Source organism: Phalaenopsis equestris, unplaced genomic scaffold (genome assembly GCF_001263595.1).
Source record: "Phalaenopsis equestris unplaced genomic scaffold, ASM126359v1 Scaffold200668, whole genome shotgun sequence".
Lineage (NCBI taxonomy): Eukaryota > Viridiplantae > Streptophyta > Magnoliopsida > Asparagales > Orchidaceae > Phalaenopsis > Phalaenopsis equestris.
Genome location: NW_018220479.1, coordinates 688,441 through 709,145, shown reverse-complemented (window position 1 = coordinate 709,145; position 20,705 = coordinate 688,441). Strand labels below are relative to the sequence as shown.

Sequence of the window (20,705 nt, the reverse complement as noted above, 5' to 3'; positions counted from 1 at the left end):
CATCTTATAAATACTACTAGCTAGTTAAGAAAGAAATTATAACTATAGCTACTAATTTAGGATACAAAGGTATTCTTAAAGACATAACTACCACCAATTTTAAAGAAGAATTTTGTTTGATATATATTAAGGAGTTGGTTTTCCACCCAATGAAAGTATTCAGTAAGTGAAAAATAGATGCTTTCCATAATCAAATGCTACAAAAAATTTTCAAACTAGTTTACTCAACTAAAATTTTTTATTATGCATAGATTGCAATGGAGTAAATTCCATCATCCAATGAGATGCAAGACAGTCATGCTACAAAATAAATCTTTGTCAACTGGCAAGGTTAATTATCCTACTTTGATATAAAATGAATTCCTAAAACCACTAATTCCCTACCTAATTTTTTTACTCATGAATTTTTACAAGGACTAGGGGTGAATAAACTCGAAAGGAAATGATCCAATGATCCCCCATAAATACCAATCATGGAGGAAACTCCTCTTAGAAAAAAGAATTTTCACAAGAAATACTTCTAGCAAAATTAAAAATGACACCACATATCCTTAGAAAAAATCACTTATCAAATATTAAAAAGAACCATCAAGTCATCTCTTAAAAATTTTAAAGATATAAATAAAATAGTGCAAAAAAGCTTTATTAAATGACCCAAGAAATTATCCTTGAGATAACTCCTGAGAACTACAAATCAACTTCCCATGGACACTAATAGAAATACATATGAGAAATAATTCATTTCTCTAGAGTGTTATGATAGAAATATAAACGACTCTCAATTTTAATCTTATTACAATATGCTAAAGTTAATACAATAATGATGAACATAACAACTCTTTTTCGAAACAAAGTAATAGTTTATTATATAAAAGGAGCTTGAAACCATGGATTGATATCCTTTAATGGTCGGGTGTTTACATGGATAATGATTAAAACCTTTTTATATTATTAATCTAAAGAAAAAAAATATTCATGGATGACTATGTTAAAGCTACAAATCATTATCTAGAAGTTTGCCAATTGGCTCTATATGTGGTGGGTGAAATTTAATGTCGAGATTGTTATTCCACCCAAACTTGTTAAAAATACATATTCCTTACGGGTGATCTCTTCTCTCCACATAAGAAAAATTAACCCTAATTTTTCAATTGAAGGCAAAACTTCTTTTATTTTTCAATAAATGTCAGATTAAATGGATTTGGATATAGAGTGTTTTTATTGGACGCGACACTCATAATAGACTCTACTTATCAAGAAAGTATTCTATAAAATGGTGGTTAAACATTAAGAAAGAAGAAAAATTATCTTGAATCAAATCTATAGACCAAATCAAGTATTGATTATGTCAAGAATATCAAAATCAAACTGCAAAATTATTTATGCCATAAATGGATGATCACATGTAGCAAAACACCTCCTGTGAAACCCTAGTAGATAAAGTGGGAAGAGTTGCTACAATGTTTTGTCATTTAGTCTCTTAAAAAGCAATAGTAAAGAGTATAATAAACCCAACCAAAATAGAAGAAAAGTTGCGCACAATGATACCCGCCATTAACAAATTTGCGGAATGGAGATTCTTCTAACATTGCCTTTACTTTTCATAAGGAAATTCAAGCGTGGTTTTTAGAATAGATTCTTATTACTTTCATTCCCAACTTGTTTTAAAAAAAAAAAAAAAAGAATTCTAGTCTTGTCCGTTACCGATATGAAGATAACTTGTAAGAGTTGTAAGATGTGAAACACTTATGGTTGTATACACACATATATATATATATATATATATATATATAGGCAAAAATTTAAAAATAGTTTTATTTTTAAATTTTTTATTATAAATCGATTAGCTTAAATTTTTTTTTTGATAGACCAAATTGGCATGACATATTACAATTGTGGATCGATATCGACCCACACGAACAAGATTGTCGAGTAAACGGGCAATTCCATTATATTTAAAAAAAAATTCAAAACCTATTTGAAGCCCTTCACGTGCCTTTGTTCCTCTCCATTACCCTCTTGAGCTCCACGTGTCTCTCCATCAAAGCACCACCGCCAAAGAAATCTCTGTCAAAGCATATAAAGTATATTTTATTAATATTAAATCTAAAAAGATTCAAACTACATTTATCGCAATTATATGGCCAACATAAATATTTTGATGAGATGAACACAACTATATCAAAAGCATTTTAATTTGTGCCCAAATAGTCCTAAATAAAACACTAGATAGATAATATAAAAATTTCACAAAAATATTTGTGGGGCAAATGATAATTCAAATCTTATAAGCTTATTGGCAAACTAAGGATTTTAATTAGAGGAATCCAACAAGCATAAAGTTGTTAATTATGATGTCCTTAAAAATTTAAAAGCTTAAAGAATATAATCAAGGCAATCAAGACACATCGTCTAATAAAGTGTTTAAATTTTCAGAAAATTAATTAACATTCACTTAACAACAGCTAAGACTACGCATGAAAGAGAGCATTTTAATTGATATTTGCTTGTTTGATTTAATTTTGAAATTGATTTTATTTATTTTTTTTATTTTAATTGTTGTCTCTATTTGAGATGTTTTGTCGTTATATTCGTTTGAACGACCAACCATCGGGCATCACGATGGTTGCCCGTGGTTGGCTGTCTAGATGTGCTGAGGTCTGTCCTTTGAGGCAGCCACATTTATTTGATTTTAGGAGGGTGAACCCTCCCATCTAACTCTATTATTTTGCATTTTTTTTTAAATTCTAGTGATTTTTATTTCCATAAAAAATTATTTTTTTAATTATTTTTTTGGAGTTGTTTCATCTTCATAAGGGAAGTATTCCAGGGGATCAGTCCCACCTCTGTAATTCTTTCGAATTTTAAGGTCATCTTCCTTTCTCAATGACCTGGTTAACTATTTAGCTCCAGCTCCATTCCCCAGCTGGTATTCTCAATGGCCATGTCCCCTCACTCTATCCTGCCTTATCTATTCCCTTTCACTCTCCTCCTCATCTTCTCAACCCCAGGCCTATCGTCGCCTTCGTCTTCCATTGGAGTCTTCCCGCCGACGTGCAAACGCATTGAATGCCCGGGCTTCGACGTGATAGATGAAGGCGATGGATACGAGATCCGTCGGTATAACTCGACGCCATGGATATCGACGTCGCAGATCAATGAAATCTCTTTTGTTGAAGCCACGAGGATTGGATTTCTGCAGTAAGGGATTCCACGTCCTCTTATTCTAGGGTTTACCTTGATTTTGAGAATTGCGATGTTTTTAAACGAGGTAGTTGTGAGCGTGAACATGTCTAATCCGGATTTTATATGCTCATGCCTAGTTGTCCTTAAATTTCTGCTAGAAGTTGGCATTAATAAGGATGACATAGACAAGTACTTACTTGGATGTGCACGGTTGAAATTGAAAGTTGTTTATGCTTTGGGGAGCACATGGGCTAAGCCAAAAGGCCAGTCACTCGTGAAAATTTTGAGTTCTATATTATATCTTTAAAAAAATATTTTTGTAGATAAATACTTTTGATTAGCCATCAACATAGGCAGAAGTTTTGGGGTTAAAATTTTTGTTGAGCTTTTCTTTGGTCCACATCCTCTAGCAAGTGGTATTCAAGCATATGGTTCTATTAGGATGAAGCAGTTCATATGATTTCCAACTCCAATGGTATTGCTGTCTTTTAATGGTTGAGCGATTCAAGAAATGAGTCCCATGTCAACTCGATGTGGGTATGCGGGCTCTTGATGCTTGGCACTTGATTATACTAAGAAAATCCAATATGAAGGGAGTGTAGGCTGATTTGATGTTCACATGTGAAGGGAAGTTGTTTTAAGCATGTGAAAATGTTGAATTTAATCCCATGTTAACTGATAAAAGATTTGTGGGTACATAACTAATATGGTCCAGACATAGTGCATAGTGGTCTGGGTGATTGAATGCTTTATTGGATGTCTTATTTGATGCCTTACATAGGGTGCCAAATCCTTGCCTTAAAGTGGAAATATTGTTAACATAACGATGCTGTTAGCACTTAACATTGCATCAGAGTTACACAAATCATCCCACATGGCATGCTATGGTGAGGAGATGGTGTTTTTATTGTTTTTGTATGACTTAGGGTTGAATCTCTTGATGCAAGTCACTTAGGGTTTGGAGCTCTTCCTAAGAAGGCAAAAAAGAATATCTAGATTTTAGTGGAGTTGATCAGTAAGTGAACTTAAGGTTATAAGATTGAATAGCGTCAGCCAAGAAAAGATAGCCCTAACTATGAAAAACCCTAGTTCCGGCTTTACGGTTTTAGTGTGAAGAATCTGTTGGATATTTTGTCATAAAAACTATTGAAAATATCAACGCAATGTGTCTAAATGTGCTCTCGAGAGCTTCTTATTTTGGATTTTAATCAACAACAAGGTTAGGAGGAAATTCTAGGCGCTAGTTTTATAAGGGAAATTTGGCTTTGGAAAGTGGGGTTAGAAATAGGGAACTGGACTAAAAATATGTGGACATTAAATATGAGAATTTCTAGTATATATTTGGAGATTTTTTCTACTTATCAATGAGAATTGGTTTTCCAATTGCTCTATGGAAAAAGATTAGGTCCTATTGGGGATTAGTGTTGGCTAACAACATTAGGTCAGTTTTTCATGGCTTAAGTGATGATTTTTTTTTTTTTTAAAAGTGATGAAGGATGAGCTACATTACGTCATGAATTTCATACCTTACATATAAGATAATTTTCCTTCAACTCATCAAATTATGTTGGGTTGAAAGAAGCCACCAAACCTATTTCCTTGGAGAAGATGGCTGTCAAGCCTAATCTAGTCCTTTGGAATGCCTCCAAATCTTTTTCTCACGATAAAAAGTCTTCCTTATTCATTCTCCAACTATTATATATATTTTTATATGGGAAATTTAAAGTGCACAAAAGGAGGGAGAGAAAGAGGGGGCTGACCACTAGCTTGACTACCATAAAACCTCCTCTAACTTTTCTTAACCGACCAATTCAAGGCTTCAAATTATTTTTATTTGTCATTTTTAAGAAATTAAATATATGATATTTAAATTTATATTATTCACATATAATATTTGAAAATTGAAATACTAAAATTTTAAGGATTTGAATTTTAAATTTCAAAAATTGAAATTAATATAAATATTTATAAACATACCTCCAAACACTAGTCTTTAGACATGTTATTCATACAATATAAAATCAAAATTTACTAATTAAGGCTCTGTTTGGCGCAGCTGCAGCTGCGTTGCACCAAGAAGCTGCTGCGGGGAAGCTGTTATGGGGAAGCTGGGCACCTGTTTGTTGCAGCTGTGTGAGAACAGCTGCGGGGTAGTTATTCTCGAAAAAATGACCATTCTGCCCCTATTTAGTGAAGCTGTTTAAAACAGAATTATGACAGCGACGTATTTGATAATTCAGAAGAAGAAATTCATTTTTGAAAACATAACAAAAGTATGAATACATCACTCACTTAGTAGTGAGTACCAAAAGTGCTAAGAAAGATTTCCTTTTCACATGTATATCAATTTCATCGTATAACATAATTAATAAAAAAGACTTATAGCATAAAAAAAGCATCAAGTTCTTTGTTGATTTAAAAAAATGATTACCATGAGACTAATTAATTAGGCAAAATTCAAGAGGCTCTCAAGTACATAATTAAAGTTAAAAAATAAAAAGGACAATTGAAGCAAGATAGCAAGCAAAGTGTACAAAAATACAAAACAAAATTTATAAGAAAAGCAATTATTTTAAAATTTTAGTTAAATAAAAATTGTCTTGATGATTTATGTTGCAAGGCTTTAGAAAAAATGTCAAATAGAATTGAATATTATTCCAGTTGTTAAAGCTCTCAAAGCTAGTGCAAAATATATAGCTCTCGAGCAAAGAATTAGATATCTTCCATAAGACAAAAAAAATACTTGCTTACAGCTACAAACAAAGAGAACGTTAAAGGTCAACTACAAATAAGCAAGACACTAGACAATTGTCATTACCGCGAAAAACGTGAGATAAAAGATTAAGGATTGTTAGAATTTATATCCTAAAGAGAATGTAGTATATTTGTCAGCAGGATGATTAGCAAAGCTTTCGGCTGACAAAGCTGTCCATAGTAGTGTACAAAGCAAATTTCCAAGTAGCCAGAATAACATATTACATTGAAAGAATGGCTGGTTGTGATTTTCTGAGAAAGTATTACAAAACTTACGTCTATAGTTTGCCATTAAACTCCTAGCATTATACTTACATGCAGTCCTTAAGTCCCCAAAAAAGGCTAGCCAACATTATTGTGAGAATTTGAGAGTGAGTCCTTGAGCTGATACAAATTCACTGTAGCCACATTATAATAATGATGTTTTTGAATCTCTCACAGAAAAAGTGGAGTTCCATATTCCAAAAAAATTTGTCCAACGCTTCACTAATAGTGATAACAAAAATACAGACTTACGCAGAGAATGAAACAACCATCCATATTAACAAAGTTGAGAGCAGCATGCAAATGAAAGAATATATTAAATGGAACAATTAAATGGAATGTATTCTTGAATATATTAACTGATAGTGAATGCAGCATGCAACATTTAACTGGACTGTATTCTTGAAGCTGTAGTTGAATAAAACATCCAAACAATTCAGCAAAATTCATTAAAGATGTATCATAACTTGATTCATCATGTAATTATCACAAACAATGAACGAAACCACAATGACATATGAATGACCATAATTTGAAATATAGGGAGTCAAAATAAAATGAATTAAATCCTTAACATCTGCAATATACCATGATTCAGAGCTTCATATTTTCCAAAAGCTTAAGTGATAAATACAAGGGAAGTTTACATGCATGCCACACAATTAAGAAAGAAAGCTTGTCTTTGTGTTTTGTCTCCATTTAGAAAAGAAACAATTAGTCATATACATCCCTTCGATTTATAGGACCTTTTGGACTTTTATCCACTGTTTATAGAAAATACATGTAAAATTGTGTTTATAGAAAATACATATAAAATTGTGCTGAGAACTCACTAGAATATAATGTATAGCCAATTTTTGCAACAAACTAAACTCAATTGGTCATAAAAAATGATTCATTATTTAAAAACCTGTAATATTTTTTGTAATATATTATTCTGTAACCTACTTTTAAGTATTGAAATGTATGTTTTACATCCGCTTACCTATTTGCAAAAGAAATTTTTAGGGGAAATTTATTTGAGAAATAATTATTACCGTGGGTTACCATTTCTTTTATTTATTATGATCAAGCTTCTAATCTTAGGAATTTGTTAATGGGAGAGTTTCTTGGTCAAATCATATGCCCTTGAAGGATTCTCCAACCTTTCTTACTCTTTCTACAAAAAAATTTGAAAGGAACTTCTTCAACTTTTGATGAGTTCAACAAAGTTCTCAATAAGACCTCATTAAAGTATATTTACAGTGAAGAGCAGAAGGGGTGAATGGAGCGAGAGAGGGGAATAATAGTTCTCGGAATATAATTTATAGAAGAATAACAGTTCTAATAACTTACATAGAAGGGGAGAATGGAGAAGAGAGAGACCATTGGAGAGCAGAAGGGGCAAAGGAGAGGAGGAAAACATGGAAGCACTTTGGAGCGAGCAAGCTCCGTCGCCGATGTGCGAAGGAGAGGCCACTGGCTGCAAGGATCTAAGCTTAGCAGATGTCTTTGGCATTTTCACCTTAATATTCATACCATCACATTATTGTCTTCTTCCACGATCCACTGTTCTCCCTACCGAGAGTCCTTCACACAGGGCCGCTCCTTCGCTGTGTTGTCCGCTCCTTCGCACGTTGTCGCTCCCCTCTGCTTTTCTCGCGATACATTTGGGAAGAATTTGATCGCAGCGCCCTTCGTGACCGAATTCTGGGAGACGCGATCCCTTTTCCGATGGCACCGACGAAGCCTGCTGCCGAGAAGAAGGTGATGACTGAGGAGACAAGGATTCGGTGGGAGAAATGAGGAAGGCGGGATCGAATGGAGGGTACGCGAGTAAACAATCAGAGGGGTAACGCGGGCCGCAGGGCCTCACCCGAGGCCGGCGTTTCGCTCAACTTCGCGGCCGCCGCTAGGGAAATTCTGCGCCAAACGACTTTAAACTGCGACTTTTCGCCGCACCGTGTAGAGGCAGCAACGCTAAACGGGCCCTAAGAGTTATCATTTCACTCCTAGTTATTAGACCTCCTTGACGAGCTATGTTCTTCTTAGATTGAGTCATTGTAGTTTGTTCTTTGCTCACTTCATTGGCATCTTATACCACATTAGTTTCTATAGACCTTAGAACTTCTTTTGGAGAGTTTGAATTTTGTAATCTCATACTAGATTTGGAGCAAACTATTTTAACTCCTTTTAGGTTAGACACGTATTCTTACTTGAACTTATTCTTTCATATCATTAGAGACTCGGGTATTGCATCTCCATCTACTGGCATTTCATCTGTAATGGCATACTCTACTTCAAAGAGGAAAGATTGAATAAGTATCTACAAATGATGTTCATATTCTTATGTGAGTGCTATCCTATAAATCTAGAGGTTAGGTAATTCCATTTAATGACAAAAATTTTCATCAGTAAAAATATGGCTAATAAACATGTTAGCGGACAATTCAAGGATGCAATTATTAGAATCAATTTCTTAACAAGCTTGAAATGTCATGTGCTATCCAATTGTAATTTTTTTTATATTCAGTGGAATGTTATCTCTCTTGTTGGATGTGTATCATTATATGATCACCATCATTATACAACAACAAAACTTTATCCCACTAAGTGGGGTCAGCTACATGAATTATTCTTCTCCATTACGTCCTATTGAGTATATGATCACCATCATGATATTCCTTAAATTTTCTTTTTATTTTTATTCAACATACCAGTATTTTTTTGTTCCAATTATTTTTTACATCTTCATTACACAACAACAACAACGAGCCCTTATCCCACTAAGTGGGATCGGCTATTTGAATCCTTTTTTCTCCATTACATCTTATTGAGTGTCATATTTTCATTTAATTAAAATAAATTAATATCGTTTTTTTTTGCATCTTCATTAAGACTTTAAAAATTATATGCAAACTTATATGATACATTTATAAATGCATTAGCATGTTAGCTAACTCATAGGCTTCTTAAGATTATACTCATATGTTATTTTTAAAGATGTTTTATTGCTTATTTTGAAATTTGTGCGAAAATTTGTGCGACTATATGCATATTCTGATGTATATATGTGTAGATCTCAAACATCTCAATAAATTTTCTATGGTCCTTTTAACCAATTCAATTTATCCATCGGTCTAAGAGAAAAATACGAAAGTAATTTTTAATTTAGTATCCATTACTTTTTTGTATATTTTTTAAAAATATGATAAAAATTTGACATTTTCAAAAACTATAGTGAAAAAAGTATGTGCAATCATTGCTAAAGAATACATTAATAAAAATGATATCGATATGAAATTTATTTGCCAATGCGAACGACATTAAAAATTCTATTTAATTGCTTAAAGTTGGCAAATACTCATTATTTAAATATTAGAGTAGAACAAAATATCTTATTAATAGAAAAAGGGGTATATAAACTCTATTACAAGGGGCACTCATAAGGAAAGAAATAAAAACAAAATAAAGAGAAATATGAAAGTAATAAAAACAGAATAAAGGGAAATAGGAAAGCAAATAGCAACAAATAAAAGAAAATCTGCATATTAATTACAGTTAGGGATTTTCGTTATTATTTTAATGTTCTAATACTCTCCTTCAAATTGAAGTATAGATATTAATCATGTTCAACTTCGATTTGAAGTCATCGAACAGTGGTTAATGAAGGTTCTTTGTGAGGATAATCGCTATTTGACCATTGGATGACACAAAAGGAATACAAATTTCTCCAGACTCAAGTTTTTACTTGACGAAGTGTCTGTCAATCTCCACATGTTTGGTACAATCATGTTGGACTCGTGTTACAGACAATGTTAATGGCAACCTTAATATGACAGAACAACTGCAGAGGGTCGGAGGTCGGCATACGTAGTTCGCAGAGCATGATACGTAACCAGAGCTTCATAGATCCTCAAAGATATGGATCAGAATTCAACTTCAACACTACTAGGATAATCATCGGCTGCTTTTTGCTTTTCCATGTGACAAGAATTTCTCACACAAATGAGTAGTACCCGGAGGTAGATCGTTGATCATGGACTGATACAACCCAATTAGCATTTGTATAAACAGTATTAGAATGAGTGGTGTGGTGCGTGAAAAACAAATTTGAGTCTAGTGTACCTTTTAAATAGTGGAGAATCTGGTGAATAATGTGGAGATGGTGCTCATAAGGGTCATGCATGAATTGACTTATTATACCAACTGCATGACATATATCGGAGAGTGTATAAGCGAGGTAGATAATTTTCCCCATAAGGCGCTAACAGTGAGTCTTGTTAACGGAAACACCATTGGAAACATCAAATCATTTTTCATTAAGATCCATTGGAACAACCACCGATTTGCACAGAAACAGATTGTTTTCTATTAACAGGTCATTGACATATTTGCATTGAGACAAGTAAATGCCTCGAGATGACCGAGGAACTTCCATGACTAAAAAGTATCAGAGGGATCTTAAGTTATTCATTTCAAAGGATGTAGCTAGAATGCCTTTCAATGACTCCAATAACGATAGATCATTTCCTGTGAGCATAATATCGTCGACATAGATGATAAGAATAGCGATCTGACCACTAAATGAATGTCAGAAGAAGAGAGTGTGATTCGATTGAATCTGAGTAAAATAATGGACCACTACTACCTTCATGAACTTGCCAAACCAGACCTATGGGGATTATTTTTGTCCATAGAGAGATTTTCATAGCCAACACACTTACCCTGGGGAGACAATAGAGTCAAAGCCAGGGGGAAGGGACATATACACCTTCTTTATAAGATTTTCGTTCAAGAACACTTTTTTTCACATCGAGCTGGAATAAAGGCCAATACAGATTCATCCTAAGAGATAATAGAACCCGAATGTTGTTTGACATGGCCACCGAAGCAAATATCTTCTCATAGTCAACTTCGTAGTTCTATGAGTATCATTTGACGACCAACTGTGCCTTGTTGCATTCAAAGGAGCCATCTGAGTTGAACTTGATGCTAAAAATCCTTCAGTATCCTACTGTTTTCTTACATTGAGGAATATCTACGATGTCCCATGTATGGTTCCACTAAAGGGCATTCATCTGATCCATTACTACAGCTTTTCAGGCCAAATCTGCTAGTGAAACCTCAATAGCAGTTGGAATTCGATGAACTGTCAGGGCAGTAACAAATGCTCTGCATGTTGGCGATAAACTACGGAAAGAGAGATGTTTTGTCGTGGAATAAAGAGAGCAAACCTGAATGCATACCTTACTTGAGGAACTCACCTCCTCATTTGGAGTAGTAATGTCGGGGATGTCGCAGAGAGTGGATTCAAGGTCCTCCAAGGAGGTAGTGGGCTCCAGAGGAGGGGTATCGGGACGAGTGCGTCGAGTGTAGAGACGGAGAGTGAGAGGAGGAGATAGTGGAACAATAAGAACTAGAGATTCCTCGGTGGCAGGAACAATGGGGGGAACATCATAGGAGTAAGATAAGGAATAGCTTTCAAGAACTCTAACTCCCCCTCACTTAAGGTCGAGTTAGGAAAATAGGGAACTTTTTTAAAAAAGGGGATATCAACACTCACATAATTTTTTTTTGTTTTGTGATATGTTCAAAGCACCAAAACCCTTTTTGAGTGTTATACCCTAGGAAAACACATTTTATGGATCAAGTTTATTTTGAGTGGGGTCAGTGTTCCGAATAAAAGTTGTGCACCCAAAAATTTTAGGATCTAAAGTGGATAAGAGCCGATTGGTTGGAAAGCATGACATCAAGATGGCTATGGGAGTCGAATTTTGTAAATTTTATGGGGAACTCTATTTATGAGATAGGTGCAAGTCAGTATGACATTATTCCAAAAATATTTTTAGATATTAGATTGAAACATAATGGAGCGAGCAACGTCGAGGAAATGTTGGTTTTTCCTATCGGCTACCTCATTTTGTTGAGAAGTGTCTGTACACGAGATATAGTAAAGGATGTCCTTACTTCCAAAAATTCATCTAAAATAGAGTTAAAAAGCGACCATTTTCGGTTTGAAGCTCCTGATTTAGAGTTTTGAATTGGGACAAAATGAAGGTGTGTAGAAGTTTTGGAAAGTGACATCAACTTTCGATTTGTCTTTTAAAATATAGACCCACATCATTCGAATGTGGTCATCAATTAAAGTAAGGAATCATCATTCTAAGGATGGCTTAGTGCTGGAGGAGTCTTCCATGATTCCGACTGAGCCAAAAGAAATTTGGTTGGGATTCAAAGACATCACCGGATTTCGGCTATAGGTCACCGGCCGTTGGATGCAAAAACAGGTAATTTGGACAACTGCAGTAGACAGCTGTCGGAGAAAAATAACAGGGAGGACCTACAGGGATGTCTGGCGAGGGAATCAACACCTACAAGTAGGAGGTCGGCGGCTTTATGGGACAACATAGGAGGGCCGGCGGTTGCATATTTCAGCTGGCAGAGTCGGTGGTTAGGAGTTTCTGCTGGAGACCCTGCAGGGAAGGCCTGCAATAGCTGGGATCTAGGATTAGATCCGACTCTGATACCATGTTGAAATATTGGAGTAGAGCGGCTCAGATATCATGTTGAAATATTGGAGTAGAGCAACACATCTTATTAATAGAAGGATGGGTATATAAACCCTATTACAAGGGGCATTCATATAGAAATAAACAAAAATAGATAAAGAGAAATATGAAAGAAATAAAAATAGAATAAGAAAGAGGAAAGCTAATAGTGACTAATTAAAGAAAACTTGCATATTAATAATGGCTAGGGATAATCATTATTATTTTAATATTTTAATACTTATTAACACATCCAGGCCTTCAAAAATTCCTAAAGAATGTCATTACTATGTGTGATGCATCATTGGATTTAAGCAAGACGAGAAGTGGGACTTCTTAGAAGATTTATCAACATTAATAAAGATGATTAGGCGTTCTGAAATGGCCTCATATAAGGCTCATAAATATATTCTTCTAATCTTCGCAAGAAAATGATAAGGTAATATACTTTCCGGGTCTCAATTTTATAGCCCTAACATATTGGGATACTACTCTTTTAACATCTCTTTTTCAAACAAACATGTCTTAGCAAATTTATGATTTTGAACTTCTCAAAATATCTTGCTACCCCTTAAATGAAGCTCTACAATAAAAAACTTATTTATAGATGTTCTAGGGGCTATTATATTTTTTTTATTATAAAGATAACTTTCATGTTGTACCTATCAAATGATATAAACTTTGACTCATGCTATAAATAGATTAGCTAAAAATTTGTAAAATTTTATAGTCATCTTTTAAATTCCAACTTCAAAATTTTAAAACTCTAAAAAAAAAAGACTATAAAGTAAATTTTGGATAATGCATATGTTGGTTTGTATTCTTTCTAAGGTTTATATTTAAGAAAAAGTTAAATTTTGGAAGTATTTTAACCACTTTATAGGTCTATAATTTTATTTTTTTGGGGTATTTATGAATTTTAGAGAATGATGATCTACGTTAGAGATAAACTTCTATAATAAATAGGGCCTCCAGTGCTTTAAACTCTAAATGATGGCATATAATTCTCTATTATATGTAGGTTATCTGTATCTTGATTTTTGCATTATTTAACTTTTTACTGGAAAGGCCGCTAAATGATTTTTTTACTTTATATTCCTCCAATTCTCGCACTTGAAGCATATTAAGTTATTTCAAATGTTTTGACGAAAAACAATTAAAGGATTAGTAAAGACGTCATAAAAAATTTAACTTATTCCATGTATTTTTATGCATTTGTAATCTAAATAAATTTATCCATCTTTATAATATTGGTGAGTGCAGCTACAATACTATTAAAGATGTTAATAAATCTTTTGTAGACTGTTATTAACCTATAGAAGTTTTAGACATCTATGGGAGGTTTAGGGGTTGGCTAGTCTACAATTGATCTAGTTTTAGAGGAGTGTGTTTTCAACCATTTAGTAGTCACAACAAAATCCTAAGAAAATAACATCAGACTGATAAAAGAAACATTTTTTAAACTTCATATACTACTTTGCATCTCTTAGTTGTGATCTAAATGTAATCTCTCATCAGAACTATGAGTAAGGATCTTGTCAAAAAAATATATATTAATAATCTATCAATAAGTGAGTTTAAAAGTGTGTTCATTAGCCACATGAATGCAATGATAGGATGACTCAACAGGCATAACTAGCCACTCATTAAAATCGTTTGGGATTTTAAAGCTATCTATCACTTGTCTTTAGGTCTTATTTTGTTCTAATGGTAATCACTCTTCAAATTATTAAATAATGCTAACGATTTAGATATCTCAGGTCTGTTGATCAAAGCGATGGTGATATAGATGAGGATGTTAATAGTAGAATTCAAGTTGGTTGATTGAAGTGGAGGAATGCTTTGGGCCTTTTGTGTGATAGAAATGGACTAAGGCTTTGTTGTTGTTGGTAATCACTCTTCAAGTCTATCTTGGAGAATAAATAGGGTTCAATAATTAGATCTAACATGTCATTCAATCTATATATAGAAATCTGTAATTTATAATGATTTTCTTTACCGCGCAATTGTCCAAATACATTTTCCTTAGTCCATTTTTTATTGGGGAGAGCAGGAACTGGACAAGTACTTAGGCTTTCATAAGGAAAGCATTTTCTTAAAAGTTTATCAACGTGTCTTTTTAAATCAAAATGTTCCTTTGGGTTCCTCCTATAGTATAATAGATTTGGGCTCTGTGAAGTAGGGATCAAATTTATGACATATATATCCCCGCAAAGTTGGCAACTCATCTAGTAGATAATTAAGGATTAAGTCCGTTTATGCAGTCAATAAATCTCAGACAAAGCAAGTATGTGATGCTCGTCTAAAATAGAGACAACTTCTCTCCTTTGTAAGATGCAGAGAAGAGTACAATCACAAAACTCCCAATAGATTATTGAACTGCACTTACAACTTTAAATCAAATCATCTAAGTATCTCAGGAATGAGTGAAATTGCTCTCCCTAAAAATAAGAGTTGGAAGCATTGTCAATTAAAGCTTTACATTTTTTTCTAATTTAATTTTGGCTTAATCTTAAAAATAAAACTTGATTTGTGAGAAATAGAACGTGCTTATTTATCTGTTGGTTTTATAGAAAACAATTAATGGGCTTACTTTTATGCCTGAATTCGTGTAATGTCCCAACCATAATGTATAATGTTCATTTCATAATGCTAGGATCTATCTCGTAGAATACATATTATGTCGATCAATAGGACATCACACTAGATATGATTTTCATAAGTAGTCATTTTAATGGATATTAGATATTCAGATGTAATGGATAATGAAGTTTGATTTACTAAATTTATATGGAATTGCTCATGATGGAGTTCGGTTTTTAAGTTTACTTTACCATGCTTGTGTTGATATCACATTTCTTATTTTTCACATGATAGATGATAAAAATATTTTTTTCCCTCCAATTCTCATCTATAAATATGATCATATATCTCATAACATGCCCTATAAGATGTGTTTATAATATTTATCTAGCAGTGAGATGTCATCATAATTCTCCTTTATCGCATCATTCTTGTCTTTCTCATCTTTTATCTAATCTAAGAACATAATTTGGGTTTTGCATTGGTTTTACCAGTGCCCTTATGTCACTAAAAGCAAATAATAACTCTATGTTCTTTGAGGTAAACTCAATGGTAATTTTATAGCTCTAGATACTAGATGTTCAACAATTAATAGACCTTTTGTGTGTAATAGTGAGATGTCATCATAATTCTCCTGTATCAAATTATTCAGTGGTAGTTTTGTAGGTCAAAGAACATAATTACTTTGGTTTTACAAGTGCCCTTTATGCCAATAAAATGGTCTCTCCTTAGTGGACGTTCATTTTTTAGCTCGGTTATCATAATTGTTTGGTTGTGGAACCAATGGTGGTTTTTGTATTTTGGTGGTCATATATTGGATCTGGGTTGCTTAGTTCTTGATCTCATCATGTAACTTACTAAAATTCCCGTTATTATGCAGGGCCACCTTTTCTACCCTTTTAGGCAAATTTTTTATTTGATCTAAGCTAATAGACATAGATGGCATGATCTTTATGATGAAAATGCAAAATCGTGTAGCTTAAATCAAGAAAAATATTTCTAAAAATGAGATGTGCTCTCTAATTTGAAGAGAAAATTTGTAATTATATTGTGAAATTTTTTAGCTTTCAATACAGTAGAAAATAAAAAGTGAAAACATTAAATGATAAATATTTTAGCAACAAAATTGAAATACAACTCTAAGCGATATAACTTTTATTTTTAAATAAAAGTGCACCCTAAGTTAAAGCTTGATAGTGTTTACTTAGGGATGGCAACTCTAAGCTAATACCCTAAATATTAAGTGCACCCTAATACAACTCTAAGCTTGATAGTGCACCCTAACTCCAGTACCACTTATAAGCACTCAAGTAATCTAAATTTGTGGATATGTTTACAGGGTGATGGCTAGGTTTAATGTTTGAAGACAATTGATTTGTAATAACACATATTCGTAGAATTGCCTACCACATGCATTCTAGCAATAATTTTGTAATGGAAAATAAGATATCACAAAAAAAAGTTACTCAAAAGTTTATCGAAATCACTTTGTTAATTCATTTTTTTACCATTTGCAAATACTTTTATCTAACTCCGAACTTTATTAAGTTGAATTAGATATAGTATCCTTTAAAATTTGTCTCTGGTATAAAAAAAATGTAGCCTGATGCTAACCTTCTTATTGGGAGCCAATTGTGATTTAGAGTTCTTCTCAAGAGGTCTAAGAAGTTCGTAGCTGTATTCATGGTTATGAGTATGAATAGAGTCAGCATGTACAAAACAATCCAAAGCCTAAGAAGCCCTAGTTCTGACTTTAGGTTTTTGGTGTTAGGAATCTATTAGATCTTTTGGTTTGAAAACTCATGAAAATTTTAGCCCAAAGTTTCTAGAGGTGTTTTGGAAAGTTTGGTATTTATGTTGGATTTTAGTAAAAATTAGGTCAGAGGAAATATTCTTTTCCGACAACCCAACTAGGGTAATTAGATTTTGGAAACTGGAGTTAGGATTAGGGAATTTGGCTGAAAAATACATTGATATTAAAGATGAGAATTTCTAGCATGGATCTAGAGATTTTCATAACATTTTGTTGTGATTTGGTCCTTCAAATAATATATGAAACAAGACTGGACCCTATTGAATGGTAGTCTAGTCCCACAACCCTAGGTGAGATTTCCATGGTTTAAGTATTGATTTTTTTTTTTTAGAATTAATTTTTTTATCATGGAGGGATGAAGAATGAGTAGTACTACAATAAGACGGACAAACCTTGCAGATAAAATATTTTTCTTACAACCCACTAAAATACAGAGGGTTGGAAGATGTCATCAATCTTGCTTCCTTATAGAGAATGGCCACCAAGCCCAGTCTCTTTCTTTGGAATGCCTCAAAATCTTTTTTTTGGAAATCATAAGTTCTATTTCACTCTACACCCATCATATTACTTTTTATAAGGGAATTTTGACGTTGCCATTGTAAATGTATGTTGATGAAGAAGAGGGACCAACAAGCTGGTGCAGCCACCAAGACAGGATAGTTGATGTAAATATAATAGATATAGATGTTTGCAATGTTCTTTTTGTGATTGTAAGTTACAAATGTGATGCATAGGGTAATGGAAGTGTTTTGGTTTTGGTTTTGTTAATTGTAATGGGCACGTTTTAGAATTCAAGTGGTTGGCATGTTTTGTCATTGTAAAAAAATGAACTGATATAGATTCTAGCATATTCTTTCCATTTGTCTTTATAGGTCATTTTTTTCTAGTTGTAAAATATGTGATAGGCATGTTTATGGGAATAATGGTGTGTAAAATTGTAGGTATCTTAGTACCTTTTGTACTAGGACACATGATGGTGTCAGGTAGGGTGAGATTTATGTGATCCAGGAACTAGCCTTCTATCATTGGCTGTTATGAGTGCGCCATGTATTAATTTTCATAGGGATGTTGAGGTTCTCAGGGTTTGGCAGGGTTTTTTTGGTTATTATAAGAGCCATAAAACTCAGAGAATTGTAAGTATTGCGAGGTGCAACTTCAAGGGATGCTTCAATTTTATTTTCCACTTCAATTTTATTTTTCACCTCTATTGGAGGTGTGTATTTGTTTGTTTAAATAATAAAACCAAACCATATCAAGTATATTTGGTTTATTTGATTCGGTTTATGAAATTTTAGTTTGGTTCATGATTTTAAATTAAAACTTAATTGAATTACGGTTATTAGTTCAATTTGATTAGTTCAATTTGAAAATAAAATTAGACAAACAGAAAACTGAATATATTGCGATTAAACTGAATCTGTCAATAAAATGGTTTATCAATTTTATCAATTAATCCACCTGAATGATCTGAATGCGTTTCTTTATAGGATTTGATTTCAATGGACTGAATAAATTAAATCATATCGCTGTTCGGACAGGTTAAATTCTACAAATTATTTGGCCGGTTTGGTTTTGCGTATCATTTAGTTCATTTTAATTGATTTAGCAAATCTATCTACCAATCCAATTGAGTCTACCAAATGCACGTCCTAGTAGGTGAGAATCACTTTCCTGCCAGCATGAAAAGTTCTAAGATGGATTTGGTTTACTTTACACATTCTATATCAATGTCTGGTTGTGCACTTGCAGTATTTGAAACGAGAGATGACCACTTAAGTGATATGAAAACTCAGTGTTGGTTGAATGTAAGAAGACTCATTAAATCCGTAAATAGCTAGATCTCTCTTGAAACTATCCATGATGAAGAACAAGACCTCCGTGCGCCAATCTCTTGTTGCGATGAAACTATGATATGTTGGCGATGTGTTCTCCACTGGTACTTTCCTGTTGTTGGCTTGTCTCTCTAAGTTGGCTTACAGTTTTACCTGATTGTTGGTTGTAAGCAGTGCTTATTAGAGATCCTGGTCTAATGCTTGTCTTTAAACAAGCAAACTTTCCCCAATGCCACATTCATCAGATCCCCAACTCCCTGTTCTCTTAATGAATATTTTCTTATAACCATTTCCAACTCTCCTAACAAAAATTAAAATAAAATAAAAACCATCACTATCATACAGTTGTCTAAGTCATTTTCCTGCTACTAATCAGGTTGTTCAGCTATATTCAAGGGAACAACGAGTACAATGTCAAGATAGACATGACAGCTCCTGTCATCACTCAGATCGTACCTAGTGATGGCCCCTTCTGCACTTCATCATTCGTCGTGAGCTTCTACGTACCAAAGGAGAACCAGGCCGACCCTCCTCCTGCAAATGGCCTTCATCTGCAAAAATGGGGTGTTAAATACGCAGCAGTGCGTCAATTTGCAGGTTTTGTTTTAGATTCTGAAGTAGGCGTGGAAGCAGCAGCCCTCTACTCCAGTCTTGCCGGTTCCAACTGGGCATCAGCTATTGATAAAAGCAGGAAAGATTATTCCACTTCTCTCTATACCGTGGCTCAGTATAATTCTCCATTTGAGTACACAGGTAGAGTGAATGAGATATGGATTTTGTTTGATGAGGAAGATATCAGCAGCGGCTAGATGGAGCCAGAGGGAGTTGACGAATATAGTGCGCCTCTCTATAGTTAGAGGGAGCTAGTGGTAACAAATCATGTGTATCTGTAGCAATTTCCCAATGAAACTTTTGTAATAAATATGCTGTGCAAATTGAATTATGTTTCTTTTTACTGAACACAGCATTTGGTCGGTTGAGTCTATCCGGTGATTGTCGTTACGTAATATTATCTTTGATATTTACACAATCTTCGTGGAAACACGAGAGAGAGAGACAGATCTTCGTGGAACACGAGAGAGAGAGACAGAGAGAGAGAGAGAGAGAAGAGTGGTGCTGAACTCATCGAAGACTTGTCTTCTTGCCATGTGAAACACAAACATCATTACAATTTTTTCTATGCATGTTATTGTTGTTCAGATTGGAAAGCACAATATTATATGAGTGTTGAGTGAAAATGAAAACTACATGTATTAGAATCATATGAAAATTTAAAAGCATTATAACATTATTTTAAGTTATAGTAAGTGTACTATTGAAGGTTACTTTCTTATTTAAATATATTCATATTAATATATAGTCGTTTGTTGGAATAGTTTTTATGTGAAATTTGGTTGTTGTTAGACTTATATACCTAAAGGAATATGTAAAATCTTATAAATAAATAAAAAAAACTTTAATTATAAGTGTAATTACATTTATTAAATATTAATAGTTCATAACTATAAATAATTATTATGTAATAAAGCATATAATTAGTAGTTTTATTAATTCATAATAATGCTTAAATGAAAGAAATAATATTTAATAGCCATATCCTTATTTATTGTTGGGAGTCTAAGTGATTTAAAAAGAAGTAATAGTCTTGATTGACTTTACCAAAGTATTAATAAGTCATATATCTAAATCCTATGCATTGATTTTTGTTGAATCAGAGTTGATGTTTGAACAAATTAGCATGAT

At 33.3% G+C, this 20,705-nt stretch overlaps 1 protein-coding gene across 1 annotated transcript; it reads left to right on the top strand.

Annotated features, from left to right (window-relative positions):
- The first annotated feature begins 2,826 nt into the window (after positions 1-2,826).
- Positions 2,827-19,939, top strand: LOC110035909 (heme-binding protein 2-like). Its single transcript, XM_020740239.1, has 2 exons — positions 2,827-3,201; positions 19,339-19,939. The coding sequence occupies exons 1-2, from the start codon at positions 2,939-2,941 to the stop codon at positions 19,769-19,771; spliced, it is 696 nt and encodes a 231-aa protein (XP_020595898.1). The 5' UTR covers positions 2,827-2,938; the 3' UTR covers positions 19,772-19,939.
- The last annotated feature ends 766 nt before the right edge of the window (positions 19,940-20,705 follow it).

Excerpts from the sequence above, each read along its gene's own strand:
- LOC110035909 (XM_020740239.1), top strand. The coding sequence starts at position 2,939 with ATGGCCATGTCCCCTCACTCTATCCTGCCTTATCTATTCCCTTTCACT. Across the intron at positions 3,202-19,338 it reads ACGAGGATTGGATTTCTGCA|GTTGTTCAGCTATATTCAAG; the intron begins GTAAGGGATTCC and ends GCTACTAATCAG.